The sequence below is a fragment of the Cephus cinctus genome, unplaced genomic scaffold, assembly GCF_000341935.2.
Source record: "Cephus cinctus unplaced genomic scaffold, Ccin1 Ccin1_scaffold0053, whole genome shotgun sequence".
Taxonomy (NCBI): Eukaryota; Metazoa; Arthropoda; class Insecta; order Hymenoptera; family Cephidae; genus Cephus; species Cephus cinctus.
The window spans coordinates 3,712-13,736 of NW_014332797.1; the positions used below are offsets into that span (position 1 = coordinate 3,712).

General features: G+C 40.4%; 1 protein-coding gene across 3 annotated transcripts in view; it reads left to right on the forward strand.

Moving 5' to 3' along the window:
- Positions 1-1,387: 1,387 nt before the first annotated feature.
- The window catches only part of LOC107268537 (multidrug resistance-associated protein 4), a gene marked incomplete at its 5' end in the record, with an annotated part of 72,837 nt that continues 64,199 nt past the window's right edge, over positions 1,388-10,025 (forward strand). For all 3 annotated transcript variants that reach the window (XR_001537861.1, XM_015741410.1, XM_015741432.2), the window contains 5 exon segments: positions 1,388-1,592; positions 1,686-1,908; positions 4,269-4,952; positions 5,020-5,522; positions 5,695-5,985. Coding sequence is in view for 2 of the 3 variants with exons in the window: in XM_015741410.1 (XP_015596896.1) it covers positions 1,388-1,592; positions 1,686-1,908; positions 4,269-4,952; positions 5,020-5,522; positions 5,695-5,985 (1,906 nt within the window).

Consider the following 10,025-nt stretch of genomic DNA (forward strand, 5'->3'; position numbering starts at 1 on the left):
GACCGTCCTGCAGACACCTTATATGTATTGTAATGTAATTCTTTTCCTTGACCCGACACCGATAGCAAAACATACGAGAACGAACGATCTTCGTGAACCAACCTACGTTACCTTCGGCCGTCCACCCGTCGTTCGTGCATCCGCAAGCCAGACGGGCGCCAGCCAATTCTTGTTTCACCGGGAACTGACGAGCTGGTATAAACTGGGAGTTGGGGTGGAACAGGTCCAACTCCACCAAGAACGAGAGCTCTGATGGAACCTATCAGACGAGGCGATAGCTTAACGGATCCTGTCGATTTTTGGGGACGCGTAAAATCGAGAAATGCAACCGTCGGTGCTGATCTTTGGGGTCGCGTAAAATCAGCAAACGCAACTGGATATACGAACGGGAGCGGACGGTTACGGAAATGCACAGCCGCTCAGGCTGCTAGGTTTGAGATAGAGAGGGACGGAGTAAGAGCCGGCAAATAGTGCGAGAGACAGAGAGTGACAAACCGAGAACGTATCAGAACGAATCTTAACTATCTATCGAGATCCCTTCACCAATTAATAAATTGGGAGTCCTCACCGGAGCTGGTGCAGCTAATCTGTGGAGGCCGAGAACTGTATCCAAAGGACACTCTGGGGAGCACTGCACTAAGGCACAGCACTACACCTCCGGAACACTCACAGGAATTCATAGAATTGCCTGGATATCGCGAGAGGAACGCGAGAACTGTACGAATCGAGAACTTGCTATATCGTAGCGAAACACGGCAAGAAAAACTATCAACAGATAGCACGGGAGCACGAGCCAGCCCGTGACACCTCAGTCGGTGCCCCGAGACAGACTGCTTTGACAATAGCCAAATCCGAGAACTAATCATTCTGATTGGTCGAGAGCCTTATAATCGATAACTCTTCTATCTCCTTCAAGTCGTCCCTTTAAACCAAATCGAGAGCGTTCCTTAACGAATCGGTACGTAACTTCTGGAGATCCTCCACGGCCGCTTCCCCAGGGCATCGGGCGACAGCTGGGCACCACATTCTTAACTCGGGCAGTAGGTTCCTCTCCTGCCCTTAACCGTATCAAATCTACCTCCGCCCGCTCTACAGCCCTTTGCCCATCTCCAGCGTGGCGCCGGTATCTCACCCGGGCAACTCGGTACGTCGAGACTATCTCCCCACGGCAGATTCGAGCACCTCGACCTCAACTAAACAATAACGAAATCTTACGAGAGCCTTGACATAACTGTACGAATCAACCCGAGAGCGTAGTTTCTGAGCAGGGTGGCGACCCGAAGGGAACCAGAAATCGAGAACGTTATCTGTATCGGTAACCGAAGCCGCCTTGGGATCGTGATTCGAAAAATCACATCACAGTATTAACATCTACATGTATGTCCAGATTAGGTACTCCGATGCTGTTGGGTGGCCTCTTACGATACTTCAAGCCAGAAATTAAGAAAAACTATACAACTGCGATTTTATACGCTACTGGCATTTCATTAGCAACTGCTATAAATGTAATCTCGTTAAACCAAGCTATATATGGAGCATTTCACGTTGGTGGAAAAATCAGGGTTGCAGTTTGTTCCTTAGTTTACAGAAAGGTATATACATGTAAATTAGTAAATATTTAAAAAAGATGTATTTTGATATAGTAATAGTAAGATATAATAATTTTAATGTTTATTGGTCTGCAGGCTTTACGCTTAAGCAAGACAGCTTTGGGTGAAACAGCTCCAGGAAAAATAGTCAATTTAGTCGCCAATGATGTGAACAGATTCGATCTTGTCTCCATCTTTATACACCACATGTGGTCAGCTCCACTGTCTGCCTTGATCATAGCATATTTTCTATATACTGAGGCAGGGTACGCGGGGCTCATGGGTATAGCTGCTGTCTTTGTAGTGGTACCTATACAATGTAAGTAAAAATGAAATAATTGTCTTTTAGTAACTCTAAATTAATACATACAGCAATATCATTACTTTTTTAATGAACAATAAAATGAGTTCACATGTTTGAAAGATAGTAGTCGAAATCATCAATACAAATGTTTTAACCCTTTGAAGCATACTGTTTTTCTAATGATTAAATTTTTGTGAGATTTGGTATACACGAGTTTTTGGGGCCGCTGATTACGAATCCGTTATCAGATTTCCAAAATTGAAAATGGCGTATTCAAGATGGCGGCCGCCGAAATGAAAAACGGCGATAATATTGGTGAAACTATAAATTTGGGTGGTTTTCGGGGTCACTGATTACGGATGTAAAATTAAAATTTGATCATTTGAAAATTTCCTCATTCTTGGCACTATCCAGAGCTAACCAGAGTTCTAGCTCCACTTTTTTTTTTTTATTATGAAAAGTATGGAATGCATACCACAGATTTGTAATCAGTGGCGCCGAGAATGCTCAGATATACATTTTCATAAGATTTACATCGTTTTTCGATTTTAAGTCCGCCATAACGGATCCGCCATTAAGAATTTTTGAATTTTTTAGTGCAGATTCGTAGTCACCTACCACAAAGAATCTCGAGTACCAAGTTTTATCTTCATCGAGTTAGTTTTTGCATTTTGCATCCGCCAAAAACCTCTAAGGACAAAGTGTCGAGTAAATATTCATAATCGTGTCGTAGAAAACACATTTTTTGTGAAAAAAACTCATTTCCACGATTTGTTTATTTATAACTTTATGTTAATCAAGAATAAAAACTGGTTACCATTTCTTTTTGTCTCGTTGATGTATTGGGGACCTTGGAGACCAAAACTCGCATTTTCTATAGTCGAAGAATAATTTTCAAAAACTAAAAACGATGGGGAAAAACGTAGATCGAAAATCGACCCACCATGCTTCAAAGGATTAACACCTAGAATACAAACAATACTTTCGTGAACATCCACAATCAATAATATATTTTCGCCGTGTTCTAGACATTCAAGAGTGGCATTGTAAATATAATATTTTATCCTTTACGGAACAATAGTACATTATGCAACAAGGGAGTAAAGTCGTTGATTATTCCCGCGGGTGAGAGTTTACTGCCTGAGCGAAGCGAGGGCAGTAAATCACCCAAGGGAATAACCGACTTTACTCTCGTGTTACATATAGTGCTTTATTCACGACTGAGCTATAATAGCCACTTTATTTCCTGAAAAGTGGAACCAAGTCAGCCACCGTCTATATGATGGAAATATATTTTTTTCCAAATATTCAAAAAATTCAAAATTTTAAAATTTTTCACCTTTTCAAAACTTTCAAAAATTTTCAAAATTTGCAAAATTAAAAAAAAATTCAAAATTTTGCGGGAATAAAGTTCATTATTCCCGCAAAATGCGGGAATAAAGTAAATTTGCGGGAAAACCAAATATGCGGGAATAAAATGCTACTTTAGTCCTGCTTTTTAGGGAATAAAGTGGCTATTATAGCTCAGTCGTGAATAAAGTATTTTTTTAAACACGAATTTCATTTTACAAAGAAGAAATAATATTTAATTGGAATGTTTTAGTTTGTTGTAATGTATAAAGTTTAACATAACTACGCAAAATATGCGTGCCAGGTTAGGGAGTCCTCTATATTCTCCACCCCATTCGAACTACCATGTCTATTAATTATTTACAATTAGCACATTAAAGGCGGGAGTCGTATTAGTACCTAGCATACTTTCGTCAAGATCTCCCGCCTTTAATGTGTTAGTATAGTATTAGTGAAATATAGAAATCCTTTAAAAAATTTGAGTTTGTGTATTTAAAATAACGGAATCTGTTTGGGAATTTTTTACCAGTGTGTATGTCTGAAAAGTAACTTTCGTAGTGGTTGGCGCAATAGCCACCGGTTTCAAATCTTAGTTTCACGCGTGAAAAGGGTCAAATTAATATAGTACCAACAGGTACACCGATAGGCTCGATTTTTAAATATTTTTTAATATTTAAAAAAATTTGAGTTGTAAATACCACGCGCGGTACGTCATCCGCACAAATAGCTGATACGAATGGCGACCGGCATACTGCAGTAGCAGTTGAAAAAAAGATCTGAGTTTCGTCGAATTTCACCTTAAGGGCTACGACACTTGCGATACTTTTCAGATGTGTAGGTATACACTGAAGACTTTCATATATTAAAATCTATCAGTTTATTATTGCTTTCTTATGGATCATCAGTATAAATTTTAAACCCACTATGATATATGTGCGTTCTTTGCTTTAATTACTTGGTCTAGTTCTTAACAAATAAGTTTGATATGTGCACAAACTGTTGATAATTGTTATATAATTTTTCAGCATATACAGGAAAGTTATCATCAAAATTTAGACTACAAACTGCGATAAAAACTGATGAAAGAGTACGTTTAATGGATGAAATAATCTCAGGAGTTCAAGTGATAAAGATGTACGCATGGGAAAAACCTTTTTGCGCAATGGTGGAACTTGCACGAAAATTGGAGTTGCGTGTCGTTATCAAAAGCTCATATATTCGTGGTATTTATATGACGTTTAACATTTTCACAACGAGAATGGCTCTTTACTGTACATTGGTGTCAATGTTACTTTTTAAAAATCATTTGTCAGCTGACAATGTTTTCGTCTTCTCATCATATTTTAATATATTGGCTCATACAATGTCAGGAATGTTCGTACGCGGTTTTGCTGAGATTGCAGAATGTTTAGTCGCTGTACGAAGACTCCAATATTTTTTGATGTATGATGAATATCAAGGTGGAAATATAACTAATTTTGCTACCAAATTATACAATTCTAATGGTACCATAAATACTGATTCTAAACAAAGCTTGAATAAAATGCCTAAACCAGAATTGCATTACATCGATGACAATGTGAATGACATTGAAGACAATATAGTTGAAAATCAGAGCAATCGACATATTCCTGAAGAACAGAGGAAAGCAAATGGATTAGCCACGCTCGCGGACGATTTACTGAAAAATACAGCCAGTCTTGTTAATGGTATGTATGAGAATGTGTGACTACGAATAAATAATAATGTTTGGTTATTATATAAAATAAACTATAGGAAAGAATAATTGTGAAAAGGAAGAAAAATCGTGGATGGTTAAGTTGGATAACGTAACTGCTAAATGGGAGTCTGGCCAATCAGAAAATACTTTGGATAACTTAAATTTAAAAGTGGAAGAGGGAAAGCTGTATGTGGTGATTGGCATGGTAGGAGCTGGAAAGAGTTCGTTACTCTCAGCAATACTTGGAGAACTGCCGGTGGAAAAGGGTGATATTAAAGTAAAGGGTAAGATCAGCTTTGCTGGTCAGGAAGCTTGGGTATTTGGTGCTTCTGTTAGACAAAATATACTCTTTGGAGAACCATATGAACGTCAGCGTTATCAGAAGGTTGTTAAAGCCTGCGCACTTCTGAGCGACTTCAAACAGTTTCCGCAAGGCGATCAGACTATCGTAGGCGAGAGAGGTAGCTCCTTATCTGGTGGACAAAAAGCTAGAATCAACTTAGCAAGATCGGTATACAGACAAGCTGATATTTATTTATTGGACGATCCGCTAAGCGCCGTGAGTAATTTTTTTCTTTTTTTTTATATTAAAATTTTTTCCATTGTTCATTGTCTTTGCGGTATCGCTTTCTGAGATGCATCCTTTACCTTTTAATGTTTTATATTCTTTTTATCGACACATATTATTGCGCATTGAATTTCTATATTACATTAAAGATAATTTATATTAGGTGGACACACATGTTGGAAAGCACCTTTTCGAAGAATGTCTACAACGATATTTAACAGGGAAAACCAGAATATTAGCAACGCATCAACTCCAATATATAAAAGGAGTTGATACTATACTTTTGCTGGAACAGGGCAAACTGCAACTGTTTCATAATTATGTGAGTCTTCTAAATGAACATCCTGAATATGCGAGCCTTCTAGCAGCCGATGAGGACGAAGGAGAAGTAGGCGATGATTCTTCGACTGAAAGAAGTGGTATACGCCGACAATTTTCCACATCCAGTAATAGGGTAAGTTAGCTTCGTTAACTTTTTGTAGACATTACGATATATTGACTTTGTATCTTTAGCCTAATTACCATAAAAGCTCTATCGTGGCATTAAAGAGTTTGCGATACTGTATATCATTTATATATGTTGTGACGTGTACCGTTCATCGGCGTCGCCTACAAATAATCCGTGGCTGCTCCTAACGTGCTGAAATCGAAGAAAAGATCCGAAGATCTAATTGTTGAGCGCCAGGTGCGGCTTTCCCGCACCACCATCCCTCACCACGGCCGTTTTCAGGTTTCCCGGCGGCTCAGCCTCAGCGCATTGAAAATGGTAGAGGGGAACATGGGGGCGACGAGAGAGAATTTCGGAGTCAACGGATAGGCGCCCAAAATGATAAAACAGCGAGTAGGATACCGTTCCGTTTATTATCATCAAATAAACGGCGGATTTTACAATACAAATCTCGTCGCGTACAGTGTGTTCTCCAACGGCGGCTCACGACTATTCCGAGTCGTTATTTCTAGCCTGCCCCAGACCTGTCCCTATCTCGGTGTCCCTACCGAATCCGCCAATCCCCTCGCGGCGCGATTCGCGATCCTAACAGGTCTCGTTGGAGTCGAGCCTTTCCTTCCTCGGGAGTGTGCCCTCTGACGTCGGTAGCCACCTGAGGCATCCGTGTGTCCGCACCACTCCCGCTCGGCTATCTTCTCGCGCAAGATATTCTCTATATAAGACCGCCCTCGCGGTACTTACCGAGAACTGGCTGTCCCATCAGTCCCGTACCAAATCCAAATCGTGGTGGCCGTGTCCCTTCCGCCTATCCCCGTGGTGCCGCATCCCGGCTCCACGAGGGTGTCCATCAAACACTCGGAATTTCACACACTCGGCCCCGCACTGGCAATAGACCATACAAAAAAAAACCGGGAGCCATGGTTCTCTGCGAGAGATCCCAATAATCGCGATCCGCGATTATCCGATAGCTCCGCTATCGCCCGAGCACGGAAGAAGGACTCATTTTTCGCGGTCCACCGGACACCCGAGTCCTTACACGCGGACTCCCCGCGACACACTCTCTGTATCCTACCTACCGCTCTTCGCGGTAGGTCAAGAATCAAAACAAATCTCCTCTCCGGCGCCCTCCCCGCGGACCCGCAAACCGTAGCCGTTCCAAGTTCCCGGGGTACCGGCAGTGCGTCCTGGCGGTTGAGCATCCCTTGCGTGCGGACTCTCAACCCAAAAGGGCCCCGTGCCTCCGCCGCCAGTTCACTACTTTCCCCCGTTCCCTCCTACCGAACCACGGTCCTACGAACTTTTTGGAGATGGAGGCCGGAGGCACTGCCGTGCTGTCGGCAACGCGCGGAGGTGCGGGGCTTTTGTAATGTGTCGTTCTGACGCCACGTTACAATGTATATTAGGATTATTTTTAAACATTTAGCGATTAAGAAGGGACTGGACTCGTAGCACTTTATAAAGGATTCTTGCACTGGATAGGCGTCGTTCAAAGTACAGCAATGAATAAAATTGAATCACTGATTTATTGCTTTCTTTTGTACAAACTATTGCAAAGAATCACTCTGGTTTAAACATGCTCTTTTAATTCAGAATTCACTCTCAAACTTTTACAGGTCCAGAATACCATAAATGAATTCACGACAAAGAGCGTATCTATTAATTTTGTGGTATATTTTTCTATTAGATATTTAGGATCGCTTAGTCATGATATAGTGGGGAAACCACAATGTGCTCAGTAGTTGCAACATTACTGAACAAAAAGAAAATACGTACATCAAGACTGCAGATGATCACAATGATTCCTGCTGATTGATTATTGCTATTTTAGAGAACAGGATAGACGCAGACGGGTTATTAATCTTAATGTCGTTCTATCCTGACTTGTTTTTAGAATCTTTTTGGAAGGAAAGAGGGTCTCAGCTCAAGACAGTTCTATTACAACAACTTTGTTATAAATGAATTTGCAGATGAACAAAATCTTTCGAGATGCTGAGTTCCACCATAATGATTCCTTATAATTGCAGAAGTTTCTAAACTAGCTGTTTTCTTCAGTGTTTGACGTATACACATCCGCTGATCATCTAATAATTGCTAGTACTTACACTGATTCTTGTAGTTCAGGCGTTAGTATATTAACTCTATACAGTCACTCTGCTATCTATTGGACTCCAGGTCACTTCCGTTTCGTTGTAATAGTTTCTCTTTTCCGATCAGAATTACAGTTTCTAATGAGCTCTGAATACGTGTATAAGTTTAAAGTGGTTTGTAATCGAGCGAAAAGAAACTCATGGGATCCATTGGACTTCAGAGGGCACTTTATGTATTTAACAAAATATGTATCCAGTGTTAATTTTGGTAAGAGAGAACATTTAATAACGTTTATTTATTTCAGTTGCTTGATTTTAATTAAATATACGGTTGGCTTGTACTGAACCTGACTCCGATGTACCGTTGTTTATATTTTTTCTATTGGTTTGTCACGTAACAGTCTCTCAAGGCCATTCTACAATGCAACGGAACACGTAACACGGAACATACATTTAAGCGATAAGATCTTCAATTGTATATTTACCTAATTCCATTGGATCCTTCAATGAAGAAGGAGAAAATCGTTTTTAAAACCGACCGTTTACTAAAGCCCGTATTTAGAACTCGCTCTAAGGTCACTAACAGAGTCACTATTAGTTAAAAGTGATTGCGCCGAGTTGTTAGTGACCGTATTTAGAATTCGCTTTTAAGCCGTTTTTAGCTAAGGATACGCTAACAGGGAGCAGCGTGTTGTAATATGTACTTTCCACCGCGTTCGGAATCATTTGGGAAGACTCGGGCATATTCAATTATGTCCGGGAGTATTCGGTGGCATTGTGCAGCCATATTTGAAATTCGAAATTCAAGAATTCCCTTCCTTGAAGTCAAGTTATTAATATTTAATTAATACGTTAAAACTATTATAAGACAGGCATGACATGAAAATGAAAAAAAAAAATAATGGGTTGTAGATCATCATGGAACGAAAGGAGAATTTTATCCTCGAAGAAAAAGCATTAGTCGTACAATTTGTAAGGGACAATCGTGATACAATAGAGAATAAAGCAAATAATGCTTAATTGCAAAAGAGTAGAAGAGACAAATGAATGAAACTAACAGAGAAAATGGCAGCGACTGGAATTAAGAGGGAATGGAAAGATATAAGAGATGTAAGAGATATAAGAGATATAAGATATAAGATATAGCAGCGGTGAAAACTCGCAGCAATGAAGTGTATTTCTTGCTATCGCAAGTGTCCGAGTGGTACAGGTGGAGGTCCTGCCCTCTCAAAACCTTCTGGGCTCGATTTCAAAATCAGTGAAATTTGCTTGGAAAACTTTGTGACGGATGATGATCCCCACAAATCTGATAGCCTCTGAGCATTGAACACCGCCGAAATACCTAAGGATGATGTCACGTATGAAACAGATCATGTCACTCTCGAAAAACTTGCGGATTTCTTACTCTTATTTCATTAACTTCGCAGACTTCATCTAACTCGGCAATAGCATCCATCTGGTCCGCCATATTTGAGCGACCTATCACTTTAAACATGCCCCTGCCCACATCTTCGAATAGCTCGCTGTTAGTCCTACGATGACGCCTAATAGCGCGCTGTTAAATGCTTAAAAGCGGTTCTGAATAAGCTTTTTCGCTAATAGCGCGCTATTAGCTGTTAGTGACCTTAAGAGTGACCATAAAAGCGGTTCTGAATACGGTCACCTTTAAACTCACTAACAAATAATTTAAAAGCGCGCTATTAACACTAAAAGCAAGTTCTGAATACGGGCTTTAGTAAACGCTCGGTTTTAAAAACGATTTTCTCCTTCCTGATTGGAGGATCCAATGGAATTAGGTAAATATACAATTGAAGATCTTATCGCTTATATGTTCCGTGTTACGTGTTCCGTTGCATTGTAGAATGGCCTTTAAGCCCTTTACATACAAAATAACGTAACGACGTAAGACTTAAGCGTAAGGAAACCAGCAATCAGGACCCCCCCCCCCCCCCCCAAGGG